Consider the following 16,226-nt stretch of genomic DNA (forward strand, 5'->3'; position numbering starts at 1 on the left):
AAAGTGATTGTGCGCTATGAAAATCGCCTCCTTGACGATCTGTTAAATTTAGCTTGGCATTGCTTAGGTTAGCGTAGCTTAACATAGCAGTCTGTGTGTGCCATTCCATATAACTTCATTGGACCGATTTTTTCCCTTGGCTTGGCTTTCTGTGTGCGGTGGTCTTTAGTGTCGGAAGTGTCCGAGGACATGTTCGACTCGCCAGGTGCAGGTCTTTGGATTTGACACCCGTAGGCGACCTGAGCGTCGTGATGAGAATATAAAGTTGATGAAGACGACACATACAACCAGCTCCCATGCCAGCGGAATTAACCAATGATGGTTCAAATTCCTGATCCTGCCGCGAATCGAACCCGGAACCCCTGTGACCAAAGGCCAGCACGCTAACCATTTTGCTTGCTCGGTGCTGAAGTTCAGCACACTCCAGGTTGCAGTGACCCAAGTTATAACTAAGCTCTTGTCTCTCAAACTTTCTTTCCTCATCCTGAAGTTCAACGTAGAAGGTCTTCGTCTGTCTTCCTACAGTCGGTACAAATGATGAAGACTAAAGTGAGGAAGATGAACACCGGTTGCCTGGTTACCACGATGTCGGTTTTCTGCCCACGCAAAACTGTCTACGCTAGGTAAAAGAAAGCAAAGCAAAGTCATCTCCGTACAGGCCATGAAGGCCCTTGGAGGGATGGAAGGTAAAGGCTTCCACTATCCGCAACCTCGGCACTTGATGGGGTAGAGTGGTCAGCTCGGCCACCTTTGCCCCCAGGAATTAACCTGGTACTCATTTCTTGGTGTAGGCTGAGTGAACCTCAAGGCCATGTGCACCTCCGGAAATGGAAATCTGGTTTACTTAAATTTTACGACTTCCTGACGGGGATTTGAATTCACGTCCTTCCGGGCGAACCGAGCACGCCTTTATCGCCTCAGCCGGGCAGCCCTACGCCAGGTAAGTTGGCACTAATTCCAGATAGACCCACAGCCCAAAAATATATCCATATTAATAGAGAGGCGCAATAATTACAGATTTAGCTGTCCTTCATGCAGTTTTGGAGAACATTCCCCCCAGCATTGCCAACCGTACGGTTTGAATCGTTCATTTACGGTTTTAACCCTCTATGTACGGTGTACAGTTCGAATGTCAAACCGTACGCTATACATACGGTTCTGCGAAATTTTTAAATGAACATTTTTCTTATTATTGGAAATGTTCAGGTTTTGTTTCAACATACCTCATTTCCTGGACATGTATGACGTGGTCTCCATTTCTCCAGGGAACTCCCAAACTTTGAATGTTGTGATTCACCTTTGAGCTGGTTTCAGATCAACCAATGAAGGGCCTGAATAATCTGACGTGGTATTTTTCTGCCTCACTCTGCAGCCGGGATTACCCTACTTCGAACTTCATCAACTGTGGATATATATTTGATCGCAGTCACACTCTTAGATGAGCCCACACGGAACTCCGCCGATCGTTTCTTAAGCAGTATAATATAATATAATATAATATAATATAATATAATATAATATAATATAATATAATGGCGTATGGCCTCCGGAGAGGCCTGGTGCAGGTCTTTTTGTAGTAGACGGACCTACCTAGGATGATTTCTAATGCCGAATACGCTACACACACCCAGCCCCCGAGCCATTCGAGTTAACCAATTAAGGTTAAAATCCCCGACCCGGCCGGGAATCGAACCCGGGACCCTCTGAACCGAAGGCCAGTACGCTGACCATTCAGCCAACGAGTCGGACTTCTTCTGCAGTGAAATGTCTTGTAACATCAAACATGTAATAGTGCAGCGTCTAGTTGTAAATCTTATGGATAGCGTGATTTCGTCAAACTTAATAGTTTGATGTACTTACAAATTCTTTAGCGTGACAGTGTAGTGTTTCAATTTCTTGTTGGTTAATTACTATCTATTAATTAAGTATATATTATTTCTTGGGCATTTATTTAGCATGTGAAATCAGTAAAGATGCGGTTAACATCTGATTCACCGAGCTCGATAGCTGCAGTCGCTTAATTGCGGCCAGTGTCCAGTATTCGGGAGATAGTAGGTTCGAACCCCACTATCGGCAGCCCTGAAAATGGTTTTCCGTGGTTTCCCATTTTCACACCAGGCAAATGCTGGGGCTATACCTTAATTAAGGCCACGGCCGCTTCCTTCCCACTCCTAGCCATTTCCTATCCCATCGTCGCCATAAGACCTATCTGTGTCGGTGCGACGTAAAGCAACTAGCAAAAAAAAAAAAAAAAAAAAACCATCTGATTCCAGAAATAAAGGGGGTCCTTCGACACCCAAAAGGAAATTAAAACTTTCTGTTAAAACACCCAGAAGGAAACAAAAGTACAAGCAGTCGTGGGAGAGTATAGATAGTATAAGAAGTGGCTGCGTCCTTCTTGCTAGTCGCTTTACGTCGCACCGACACAGATATGTCTTATGGCGACGATGGGTGAGGAAACGGCTAGGAGTGGGGTGGAAGCGACCGTGGCCTTAATTAAGGTACAGCCCCAGCATTTGCCTGGTGTGAAAATGGGAAACCACGAAAAACCATCTTCAGGGCTGCCGACAGTGGGGTTCGAACGTACTATCTCCCGAACACTGAATACTGGCCGCACTTAAGCGACTGCAGCTATCGAGCTCGGTGGCTGCGTCCTGGTCCAACATGTGAAGAAAGGGCAAAGTGTAGGCCTACATGTTACATTTTCTTACTTCTAGTAATACGTATCAATCAAGTATTCCTATTTGTTATTATTGTTACTTGCTATTATTGCACGCATTCTATTGAATATTAATGTATTGTGCGGTGTAACGGTCTTTGTACTTGATAGCGTCTTTGCTTACTATCAACTTGCTAGAAATAGCGTTGTAATTGAGACTTGCTTTCAAAAGGGTGCCCTTGATCGGGACACTAGATAACAAAATATTAAAGTACTCAGAAACGGCAGTACACAACCGCGCAGAGTGCCGAGAAGCGTGCAACATGAGAATATAACAGTTCAATACATTGTGTCAACATTACCGTAAACAGTGCAGCTTAGAGCTCCATACATGTGCATAAATAAGTTAAAAGGCCGCTACCCAAGAGAATTGCCGTGGTAGGTACCAGTGAAAACCAAAGCATTAAGGGAAAGGAACTCGAGGAAGAGAATTTTGGAAAACAAGTTTGAAAATAACAATATATATTATACCAATCTCAAAGGGGTAACAAATTATATTTTACATCAGAACAAATAGAATGAACCAGCATATGTCATAAAAAACGTTAAGTTTGATTTTAAGATACGTAGGTGATACAAATTTAAATTACATCGTCATAATCGAATCCCTAAGCACCAATCACTACAATCTTTGGACATATGTTCCGACACTTCAATTAGGGGAAAAAGAAAGGGAATGGGGGGGGGGGAGACCCCTAAATTCAGAAATCAGTTTCTTTGCATTATATTACACAATGTGCTAGAAGGGAGGTACATCAATAAGGTTTCAGGCTCGTGCCAGTAGAATAGAAAGTTGGTAGTGTGATACACCTGCAAGATGAGCTCACAATTTGATACAGTGTTTACAATAAGACATTGTAATGCAACCTCATGGCAAACAATTCAAGAGATTCAGAATTGAAATAAACCAATCTCGAATTTCAGGGAGTGATCCTATTAGTAGATTAAAAATAAAAATAAATAGGAATTCTAACAAGTGATCCCAGCAGGGATTAAAACACACACGCATGCGCAGAAGTGATAATAAAATAGAAGCTAACCAATGAACATACAAATTAAATTAGCAGACCACATCTTTTGAGCAAGCACCATTTTTACGCAAATTAAGCAGATAGATAGGGTAAGAAAAGAAATAAAGATAGGTACAAGATAAAGGATAGAATAAGGAAATAAGAAACGGAGGAATGGGATAGGATAAGGATCAAGCCGCCAAGTCCCCAGCGCTAACAGACGCGATGCAAGAGTTCATCTCAGAAAGCAGGAATGTTTATGGACTAGAATAGTAGATCAGCTGTCCAGTACACCATTTTACACCACATTTTAGGAATATAAATGTCCAAAAGGCAGAACATTTGCGCTGTTAGAATACTCAGATGTGTCCTGAAGGGACCAAAGTTCAATTTTCGTTACTACGGCGAAGCCCAAGTATAGCAAGGTAGGGCACGTTAAATGATAGAAAGAAAGTGTGTCTGCTCACCCTTGACAGAAGTCCAGCACGAAGTTTACAAGTAAAATGGACACGGACCAGCCGTGTGGAGAGTTCCAGCTCCCACTGTCTTCAAACAAGGTTATACCACAACTGACCTGCCAAATAAACGACACAAGGCCATATATATATGCCAGCGGGGTATATCGAGAACATACTATAGGTGTGACGTCAGAGTGGATGCGCCATAGAGGCGAGCAGTGACAGCAGTAGTACAAGCAGCGGGGAAGCCGACAGTTCGTAACAGCAGACGGAGAAAAGAGCACCAATTCGACGGGGAGATTATTATTATTATTATTATTATTATTTTAAATGTAAGGTAAGCACTAATAGCTCGCAACATATACTCCCACCACACGGGAAAAATCCGAAGGATTGGTGCGATGAACGATGAAGAAGCACGTCGAGCAAGCGATGGTTGGTGGAGCCAGCACAGATGAGGAGGGTGAAGATGCAGCGCGGATCCCATGATGAACAGACGAAAGCAGCAACAGAAGAATGCAGAAGAAACGTAGACACGCAGATCCGACGAAGTCCAGACGTGGCGCATCTCCGGGGCCGGGCAGGATGCAGGAGCAAAAGGGAAAAAAAAGAACGAAAGAATGAGTAACAAGAAAGAAGAAACAAGAAAAAGAGGAACAAGTGGGGGGGGGGGGGAAGGAGGAGGACAAAGGAAAATCCGGATCGTATCATAACAATAATACAATGATAAGTGGTCTGCAATCAAAATGTTTACAATAAAAGAACAAACTTGATCAATAAATATATATATATAAAGAAGGTAACACAGATAACGAATATAATGAGAGGAGGTCAGGCGTGAAAAGATTAGACAGTGGGAGCTGGAGGGAGGGAGAGCAGAAACCAGAAAAAAAAGGGAGAAAAAGGAGGACTGGACAGCAAACGATACCAAAGAAACAAGAAAAAAAAAAGGTATAGCAGGCCCGATCGCTACCCAACTCCCACCCTAGAAAGAAAAAAAAAGGGAGGGGAGGGGGCCTTAAGAATGGAACGGTTTTAACATAGAAAAATGAGCTTTTTTAATGTCCGTGGGGGTATGAAGAGATTGAAGCTGAGCAGTATTAGGGGATGGAAAGGAAAGAATACGAAAAGGGCCTAACCAACGTGGGGAAAGTTTAGCGGAAACATTTTGTGAAGCGGAACTAAGAGGATGGTTTTTCAGAAGAACTTGGTCAAACATCTTAAATTTAGGTTGAGAGACCCGAGTTCTACAAGCTTTCCTATGTACTTCCCTCGCCTGAAGGAGCTTGTCATATGCCTTTTGCAATTGGGAATGGCTGAGGCGATGAGGAGGGGTGTCCAAGAGAGAGGGCAAATCCCACGTAAGAGACAAAGGGGTGTTCAATTCACGGCCAAGAAAAAGTTTAGCAGGGGAAAAACCCGTAGAGGAATTGATGGTCGAATTTAAAGCAAGCACAAAAGATGGAAGTTCAGTATCCCATAGCTTCTGATTATTGGAGTGAAAAATGGATAGGAAGGTTTTCAAATTCCTATGGTACCGTTCAACAGTGTTGGCTTGAGGATGATATGGAGAAGTACAGATTTTTTTGATACCTAATGAAAAACAAAAATTATAAAATAATTTCGACGTGAAAATGGATGCATTGTCAGAAATAAGAAATTTAGGGAGGCCAGTAATTGGAAAAATATGGTTAGACAAAAGATTTATAACAATTTGAGAGGAAATATTTCGCAAAGGGCGAACAATGAGAAATTTGGAGAAACCATCTAATAAAGTAAAAATATAAGAATTTGATTTAGACGATTTGACAATAGGTCCAACAATGTCAACATAATATTTCTCACAAGTGTAGGTAGCGGGAGAGGCGGCAAAGGTGCCATAAGGAAGGTGATTCAATGGCTTATGGCGTTGACAAGAGGCACAAGAACGCACCCATGAAAAAATATCCTTGCGCATTTGGGGCCAATAGAATTGGGAGGCAAGGCGTGCATAAGTCTTAGCTCTCCCAAAATGTCCCCCTACAGGAGAGTCATGAAAGTATTGATAAACCATGGACCGTAAACTGGAAGGAAGAACAAGGCGAGGAGTGGCCTTGGGAGTAGGCTTAAAAATGAGAAGTTGCTGCTGATGACGAAACGGGCCAGAATAATTAGGGGAAACCAGGTCACGAGAAATTTGTTGGCAGTAAGGATCAAGCTGTTGATGTTGTAAACACGATTGAAAAGAAAGCGGAAAATTAGTTAACGAGGAAACAGAAAAAACAGAATTAACAGGAAGTGAATCGAGCTCAGAGTGTTGGAAATGAGGTTCTTCAAATAAACGAGATAAAGCATCGGCAACGGAGTTGTTATATCCAGAGACGAATTTAAGAGAGAACTTGAATCGTGAGAGGCGGAGTAACCAACGACCCGTACGACCAATTTTCGGGGCATTATGGAGGAGCCAAGAAAGAGCCTGATTGTCGGTACTAACAATGAATGGGCGGTGGTCAAGATAATCAGCGAAGTGTTCAATAGAGAGGATGAGGGCAAGAGCCTCTTTTTCGTAGGTAGAATATTTACGTTCGGCAGGGGATAATAGACGGCTAAAATATGGAATAGGGAGTGTGCAATCATTAATAGTTTGTTGGAGAACGGCGCCTATAGCAATATCAGAAGCATCAGTGGACAATTCAAAGGTGACGTTAAAATCAGGAATCTGGAGAAGAGGTGCATGAGATAATTTAGTTTTTAAAAGATCAAAGGCAATTTGTTGTTGAGAAGACCAAAGGAATTTAACACCTTTACGTTTAAGAGCATTCAAAGGTTCAGAAATAGCAGAAAAATTTGGAATGTATTTGGCATAGAAACCGACCATTCCCAAAAAAGATCGTAAATGTTTTAAATTAGAGGGAGGCGGAATTCTAGTAATAGCAGAAACCCGTTCAGGGTCAACAGCAATACCATCAGAACTTAAAATATGACCCAGAAATTTAATAGAGGTTTGAGCGATCAAAACCTTAGACGGATTTACGGTTAAGCCGACGTTGCGGAGACGTGTAAGGACTTCGCGAACGTGGGACAGATGAGATTCAAAATCGGGAGAAAAAATCAAAATATCATCAATAAAAGGGAAAAGATATTTGTACTTAATATCAGAGAATAGGGAGTCGACGAAGCGTTGCATAATTTGGGAACCTAAATTCAAACCGAAAGGGACTTTTTTAAATTGGTAAAGGCCATTAGGGGTAATAAAAGCCGTATACCGGGAGCTAATGTCATCCAACGGGAGCTGGTTGTAGGCCGAATTAAGATCGAAAATCGAAAAAAATTTTGAACCGGAAAAATGTTGAAATGCAGAGTTTAATTTGGGCATAGGATACGCATCATAAACAATTTTCTCATTCAACTTACGAAAATCCACAATAAATCTCGCGGAGCCATCAGGCTTATCAACCACAAAGGCGGGAGAGGCGTAATCGGAAGATGATGGAATAATAGTACTATCATTCAACATTTTTTGTATTAGCTGATTTAGAACCTTCATCCGAGGAGGACTAAGGAAATATGGAGAGGAGCGAACAGGGGTGGTATCATTAAGATCAATATGGACAAAGAAATCCCTGACAGTACCGAGCTTAGGGGTGATGACGTCCGAAAATTCAGTGAGCAAAGCTTGAACTTGATCGGAATGAATAGAATTAATTCTAGGAAGGGGAGAATAGAAACGAGAAGGGTAGTCGAGAGTATGAATTAAGGGAACAGATTTATCAGAAAAGGGAAAAGAAACTTTAGAATGCGCGGAATCAAGAAGAAGACCAGTATAAGCAAAAAAGTCATACCCCAAAATGATAGGGAGAGATAAAGATTCAGCGATAAGGAAGGTAAACGGCCAGGAAAAATACTGCATTTTAATATGCAAAGAAACCGTACCAATAATATTCAAAGGCTGATTAGAGACAGAAAGACAACGTGTAGAGGTAGGAAGATAATGTAAATGGGGATCTAGTTCGATTAACAATTTATAGAATTGATAGCTGATAAGAGAAACAGCGGCACCTGAATCGAGAAGGGCGACAGAAGGAGAGTTATTGGCAGTAACTAAGATATGACAAGTAGGAGGTAAAAATGAAGCCAAATTTGAAGTGGATTGGGAAGATGCCGTTAATACAGGAGGCAGATTTTCCCCATCAAAGCGTCTACTGCCTAGCGACGCGGGTGGAATGCGTTTCCCGAAAATGGAGTAGTACACTGACGCGCAAGGTGGCCGGGCAGTTTGCACCGATAACAAATGATAGGAGGGCGGACAGCGTGAAGGGAAGGTGCGGGTAAAGCAGAATATGAAGAAGTAGAAGGAATAATCGGAGGAGGAACAGATGAATAGAACGAACGACCTCCTAAAGAATTTATAGTGTGCTGATGGGCTAAATTATAAAGTTGCAGAAGAGAAACAGGAGGAGCTAAAACGTTAAATAGCATGCGAAATGAGGGAGCCGCGTAAAACTGTATAATGGAAATTAATTCCTGGGTATTATGTGATATATTCAAAACATCGGTATAAGTTATGATAGAGTCAAGATAATCATGAGCAGGTTCATTAGGTAACTGATGTCGTCTAATAAATTCATTACTCAATTTATAACGTACTTCCAGGGGTAGAAAATAATTATGAACAGCGTGCCTCAATTCGTACCAGTTAGAGAAGTTGGACATATTATCAAGCCAAAATGTGGAGAAAAAACCCGTGGTTTTCGTGGAGAGAAGACCAATCAGTTGAGGAAAGGAAGCTACTTTAATATTTAGAAATTTACGGGCTGAAAATAACCAAATTGTAAGACTACGAGGATCTGTTGCCGATAACTGGGGGACTTGAAGTAAAGATTGTTTAATAATCTGAACATTGAGAGAACTATCCACCGAAGTGGTAGGAAGAACAGGGGAGGGAGGGTATGGAGGAGGGGGAGGGGCCATAGGGTATCGGAAGGGAGGTGGTTTACTCTCGTCAGATGTTACATCAGGCGCATGATCAGTAGAAGACGGAGAGACTGAGGAAGGAGAAGAAAACGAAATTAAATTGGGAACAGAAGGATTTGGGAGTGACAAATTTTGAGGAATTGGTGAAGACAGTAGAGAAAGGTCATCCCCTAAAGGGAAATTATCTGAAAAACAAGCCATGATATACAGAATAATCAAAGAAAAGGACTAAAGTAAAGGGTAACTCTGCTACCATATGTAACGGTCTTTGTACTTGATAGCGTCTTTGCTTACTATCAACTTGCTAGAAATAGCGTTGTAATTGAGACTTGCTTTCAAAAGGGTGCCCTTGATCGGGACACTAGATAACAAAATATTAAAGTACTCAGAAACGGCAGTACACAACCGCGCAGAGTGCCGAGAAGCGTGCAACATGAGAATATAACAGTTCAATACATTGTGTCAACATTACCGTAAACAGTGCAGCTTAGAGCTCCATACATGTGCATAAATAAGTTAAAAGGCCGCTACCCAAGAGAATTGCCGTGGTAGGTACCAGTGAAAACCAAAGCATTAAGGGAAAGGAACTCGAGGAAGAGAATTTTGGAAAACAAGTTTGAAAATAACAATATATATTATACCAATCTCAAAGGGGTAACAAATTATATTTTACATCAGAACAAATAGAATGAACCAGCATATGTCATAAAAAACGTTAAGTTTGATTTTAAGATACGTAGGTGATACAAATTTAAATTACATCGTCATAATCGAATCCCTAAGCACCAATCACTACAATCTTTGGACATATGTTCCGACACTTCAATTAGGGGAAAAAGAAAGGGAATGGGGGGGGAGACCCCTAAATTCAGAAATCAGTTTCTTTGCATTATATTACACAATGTGCTAGAAGGGAGGTACATCAATAAGGTTTCAGGCTCGTGCCAGTAGAATAGAAAGTTGGTAGTGTGATACACCTGCAAGATGAGCTCACAAATTGATACAGTGTTTACAATAAGACATTGTAATGCAACCTCATGGCAAACAATTCAAGAGATTCAGAATTGAAATAAACCAATCTCGAATTTCAGGGAGTGATCCTATTAGTAGATTAAAAATAAAAATAAATAGGAATTCTAACAAGTGATCCCAGCAGGGATTAAAACACACACGCATGCGCAGAAGTGATAATAAAATAGAAGCTAACCAATGAACATACAAATTAAATTAGCAGACCACATCTTTTGAGCAAGCACCATTTTTACGCAAATTAAGCAGATAGATAGGGTAAGAAAAGAAATAAAGATAGGTACAAGATAAAGGATAGAATAAGGAAATAAGAAACGGAGGAATGGGATAGGATAAGGATCAAGCCGCCAAGTCCCCAGCGCTAACAGACGCGATGCAAGAGTTCATCTCAGAAAGCAGGAATGTTTATGGACTAGAATAGTAGATCAGCTGTCCAGTACACCATTTTACACCACATTTTAGGAATATAAATGTCCAAAAGGCAGAACATTTGCGCTGTTAGAATACTCAGATGTGTCCTGAAGGGACCAAAGTTCAATTTTCGTTACTACGGCGAAGCCCAAGTATAGCAAGGTAGGGCACGTTAAATGATAGAAAGAAAGTGTGTCTGCTCACCCTTGACAGAAGTCCAGCACGAAGTTTACAAGTAAAATGGACACGGACCAGCCGTGTGGAGAGTTCCAGCTCCCACTGTCTTCAAACAAGGTTATACCACAACTGACCTGCCAAATAAACGACACAAGGCCATATATATATGCCAGCGGGGTATATCGAGAACATACTATAGGTGTGACGTCAGAGTGGATGCGCCATAGAGGCGAGCAGTGACAGCAGTAGTACAAGCAGCGGGGAAGCCGACAGTTCGTAACAGCAGACGGAGAAAAGAGCACCAATTCGACGGGGAGATTATTATTATTATTTTTTTTTTTAAAACGTAAGGTAAGCACTAATAGCTCGCAACAGCGGTTTTACGATAAAGAATGTCCGGCGCCATGGCTAAATGGTTAGTGTGCTGGACTTTGCTCACAGGAATCCCGGGTTCGATTCCCGGCATGGTCGGGAATTTTAACCATAATTGGTTAATTTCGCTGGCACGAGGGCTGGGTGCATGTGTCGTCTTCATCATCATTTCATCCTCATCATGACGCGCAGATCGCCTTTGGCGTTCAAATCTAAAGACCTGCATCTGGCGAGGCGAACATGTCCTCGGACACTCCCGGCACTAAAAGCCAATACGCCATTTCATTTCATTACGATAAAAGATACGGTTTATTTTGAATTTCTGTACGGTTTTTCAATTTTCGGAGGTTGGCAACGCTGATTTCCCCTTTCCTCTTTGTAGCATCTGACAACTTTGTGGGTGCGACAGCCAGTGGCTTTGACGATAGTTCGATAGGTACAGCTGAAGCTATTGGCCTTACGTCGCACCGACACAGATAGGTCTTACGGCGACAATGAGATAGGAAAGGCCTAGGAGTTGGAAGGAAGCGGCCGTGGCCTTAATTAATGTACAACCCCAGCATTTGTTGGTGGAAAAATGGGAAACCACAGAAAACCATCTTCAGGGCTGCCGACAGTGGGATTCGAACCCACTATCTCCCGGATGCAAGTTGCGTAAGATGAAGATTTTGATGCCGGATATTCTACGACAGATGCTACGCGTTAATGATATACTATATCCTGTGCTTTCATAAATATTAGTAGTTCAACAGCATGCAAACTGTATTTGGTTTCGCAGACTGTTAATAATCGCAAATAAATCTTTGAAATGAATGTACATGCTGGTTCCCTAGCTCTCGCGTCTGCGCTACAGATGTAAACAAAAGTCAGCACGCGCACTCTAATGATCAATCAGACATGTGCAGTAATGAGATGAAATTCTACAAGTTTCCCTTCATTAAATGAAGGGCTGATGGAGCGCCTCACACGTACATATCATCCACATACAGTAGAACCACGTTTATCCGAAATAAAGGGGGCGGGCCACTTCGGTTGACGCGGATTTTCGAATGACACATGGTAAATATTTTCCGAAGTTAAATGTCGAAATAAAAATGTATAATTCTGTTAAGCAAAGGTGCATACGGTATATTAACATTAAAATGTTTACATAATGTCACTCATTGTATAAAATCAGTTATTTTCTTCTGAATTTTCTTGGTGCAGCGCTGTCGTGCAGCCATGTCGCGCCACCATCAACAATACATCAGCTGGTGTGGGTTCATCGCTTTGTTCAACAAAGCGCAAAGCAATCTGAAATAATGAAACCTTTTTTGTTACTACTGAACTGAATACTGTATACAGTAATTAAAGCGTGTGGTACTGTATTTTAATAAAAATTCGAAATCAGTCTTATCTCCAATGCATTAAATCCATCATCTAATGTAACTCGATTCTCAGAACTGCTATTGTCAAGGTCGGAGTCGTCTGCATAATTTCATGACGAATAATGCAGTAATAATAATAATTATTATGATAATTACAATAACGCAGTACCGGTAATAATAATAATTCCTGCTTGTTCAAGAAAAATTGTAACATGGAACGAACTAGAGGGTAAGAAACTGTTTTGTTTTATGCTACACTTGCACTCTGACATAAGTCATATTATAAAAATAGGGTTTGCCTAGTAGCTATCAGCACATATAGCAACAGATTTACTAATATCGACGGCTGAGAACGAGAGGATAAAAACAAAATATTAAAACACAATTTTGCCAGAGCATTTCGGTTAAGCCGGGTTCCGGTTAAGCGGGGTTCTACTGTAATTGGGGAAAAGCACGCTGAATGGAACTCTTTACAGAACATGTAGCAATTAACATCCCTACTACATGAAGACTTTCATCTGGAGCGTGGCATTGTGCGGAAGTGAAACATGGACAATAACTAGCTCAGAAGGAAAGATAATAGAAGGGTTTGAAATGTGGTGTAAGAGAAGAATGCTGAAGGTGAAATAGGTAGATCGAATTACGAATTAAGAGATACTGAACCGAACTGGTGAGAGGATAACTATTTGGCGACATTTGAGCACAACAAGATACATAACGACAGGACACATCTTAAGACGCCTAGGACTCGTTCTTCTAGTTTTTGAGGGAAGTCTAGGCGGTAAAAACAGCAGGGTAGGGTGGCATGGAAGGCTGCATCAAACCAGTCTACGAACAGATGCCACAAACAAGAACAATATGAACATTATAAATAAAAGTTTACATGCAAATGTTTGCTACGAAATAACACAAACCTAGATACTATATCGCAATACATGTTAATGAAAAATATGACGGTCATTACACTATAGATGTATTAATCTTACGCTTACCCTGAGGGACCTCTATAACAAATATTACACGTCACGTGACTTCTTCTTGTTCCAGGTGCGTGCCATGGTGATGAACTCGGTTACCTATTCAATCCAGAAATAATGGACATGGATACCATTGCAAATCCCCCAGCTGTCCTCACTCGATCCCGCATGCTCAAACTGTGGACGAATTTTGCTAAGACAGGGCAAGTATTCCTTCCAAATTCAAAATTTGACATAGTTCCATGTAAGTGCTCTATGGTAATAGTTATGACAGTTATATAATACGGTAATTATTATGACAATATCATTTCAAGATGTTCCACTTTAATTAATATTTTCGTGGAATTTTTTGTCAAATTATTGTACTATAGGCAAAGATTTGATTAATAATGTGCAGTATTTATTACGCGTAATTGAAAATTTAACTTACGAGTTGAACATTTGATACTGAGAAACTATAGTGAGTATTAGTGTTAAGGTTTTCACTTCTAGAGAGGCATACTGGCCCTGGAATTAACAACAGAAACCAGTCGTAGGTTAATTCCTGGGAGAAAAGGCGGTGAGGCGACTTAATGGCCTGTTGGCTTTGGCCTGTTTTTAATTCTATATTTTATTCACTGTTAATAATTTTCGTATGATATTTCAGGAACCCTACGCCAGAGGGGGATCCCCTACTTCCAGTCATGTGGGAGCCACATACTGCTGCCAATCCATGTTACTTGGAGATAAATGAAGAACTCAGTATGAAGAAGCATATGTTTAAGGAGCGCATGCAATTTTGGGAAGAATTTTACCGGAATATTTAACGTCCTAAGTCTGTGCAGAAAGCAGACTGGAAAATTAATTATTTCCGTTCTCAATTATTGTAAGTGCGTTGTTGTTGCATTCTCGGTCTTCCACCTCGCCTACCTCCCTGTGTAAGCCTGAGTATGTAGGTACTACTTGTTCTGAAGTGCAGACATCGCCGGATGACGAAATTTATTACGGAAGTTGATTAGCTCATATTTTCACCTTTCCTTCCAGTATATGCTTGCCGATTACTTTTATTATGCTTGCGAAGTAATATGAGGTTCATATCATAAGGAATTTTGAAAAGTGGTATTTATACTACAGTTCTAAGATGCTTTAGAAAGTCTCTAACTAAAGTTTTGTGGCGAACATTGGAATAGGCCTATAGAGTTAAGTTCAGTATTATTTCGACGTTTAGGAGATATTAGAATATATATGAGATAATATAAGAGCAGCCTTTAGCCTTTAAAGAATATCGCCATAATGGCTAAGAGTCAAGACAGTCCACTTTCATTTCTGGAACCTATTGCAACAAGCATGTTGATATTGAATTATGAATTATATCTTACGACCAGTGAAAGTTGTAAAAATGACCTAATGAGTTACCTCATACTGAAAATGTTGTTAAACAGAATGAATTATAAATATCTCTATCAATAAAACGTTTTGTCGGTACATTATGATCAGTTTATTTGACTAAAACCTTTCCATATCATATGAAGACCTTAGAGACCAGCGGTGCAATATCTGTCTGTCTCTACGTATGTACCGGTATGTATGTATGTATGTATGTATGTATGTATGTATGTATGTATGTATGTATGTATGTATGTATGTATGTATGTATGTATGTATGTATGTATGTATGTATGTATTGAACCCATGACCTTTGTGCCCTAAGAACATTATGCATAAATTGACAATTTAATTAGAAGTTCGATTCTTGATAGCATGGATTTGACACGTGACGAGGGGGTGATTACCTTCGGTCCCACGCTCTGGGATACGTGACGTCAGTCGCACGTGTCAACGGCGGAAGAATCTTAAGTCAGTTTTGTGAACTATTTCTAAGCGCGTGTATATGGCGTGCCCCAAGCCAAGTCAAAAAAATATAGTGCCTATCAAAGGAGGTCAATTATACCACAAATCGAACCCGTATACATTTTAAATGTCCATGAACACTACCGCCAGAAATGTAGCAAGTATGTAGTCACTTTCAAAACTCTTGTAATTTCAGTTTAGTTAAGTCAGAAAAGTATAGAAATTTTCTTGGCGACAAAGGGAGATGCCCGAAGAGAGGGGGTAACTGCTATAAATATGAAGGGACGCCATGACGAAGTCTCCTTCTCCTGCATTTTATGGTACGAAGCGGGCGATAAAGTGTTGAGCTGCTCTGTGAAATCAAACAACAAAAGTAGACTAAGTTCAACCGCAGATTTTAGCCAGTGTGGCTGGGGTCTTGACTCCCTGTGGAGATAGTTTTCTTGAGTGGAAATAATTGTACCAGATAGGACGGTCAAAGTACTGAATAAATTCTCCTGTGATAATTAAAGAAATTCGTGTGCGGAAGTAATTACAGTCCATCGTGTGCGCTCAAAGAAAAAAAGTGAAGGGCATTTCTTTTTTTTAATGCTTTATTCCAGGAAACCTGAAGAAATATAATAATCTGTAAAGCCAGAAATGTAAAAATGGCTAAATAAAAATGCCAGGGTCGCAGGTGAGCCCTATGACGAACACTGGTGTGACTACATAAGGTATGTGACTTTCCATCTTACTACCTATTATATCTTGTTTCATGATCTCTAAATGTGTATTTGAATGGGGATATACGACGCAGTGGTCACCCCTATTAAGTTTTGTAAATGTTAGAATACGACTAAAAGAGTCCTTTGTTTATTTTTCACTTGGATAAAATTTTTGAAGTCTTGCTAGTGCCGTATGATGTTGTAAAAAGTTATTGAATA

At 40.6% G+C, this 16,226-nt stretch overlaps 1 protein-coding gene across 1 annotated transcript in view; it reads left to right on the plus strand.

The window, feature by feature from the left end:
• Window positions 1-14,937, plus strand: part of LOC136877304 (esterase FE4) — a 60,071-nt gene extending 45,134 nt beyond the window's left edge. The window contains exons 9-10 of the mRNA XM_067151236.2: window positions 13,544-13,676; window positions 14,120-14,937. Coding sequence (XP_067007337.2) covers window positions 13,544-13,676; window positions 14,120-14,279 — 293 coding nt within the window. The 3' untranslated portion in view covers window positions 14,280-14,937. The remainder of the gene's footprint in view (window positions 1-13,543; window positions 13,677-14,119) is intronic.
• The last annotated feature ends 1,289 nt before the right edge of the window (window positions 14,938-16,226 follow it).

This window comes from Anabrus simplex, chromosome 7 (assembly GCF_040414725.1).
Source record: "Anabrus simplex isolate iqAnaSimp1 chromosome 7, ASM4041472v1, whole genome shotgun sequence".
Taxonomy (NCBI): domain Eukaryota; kingdom Metazoa; phylum Arthropoda; class Insecta; order Orthoptera; family Tettigoniidae; genus Anabrus; species Anabrus simplex.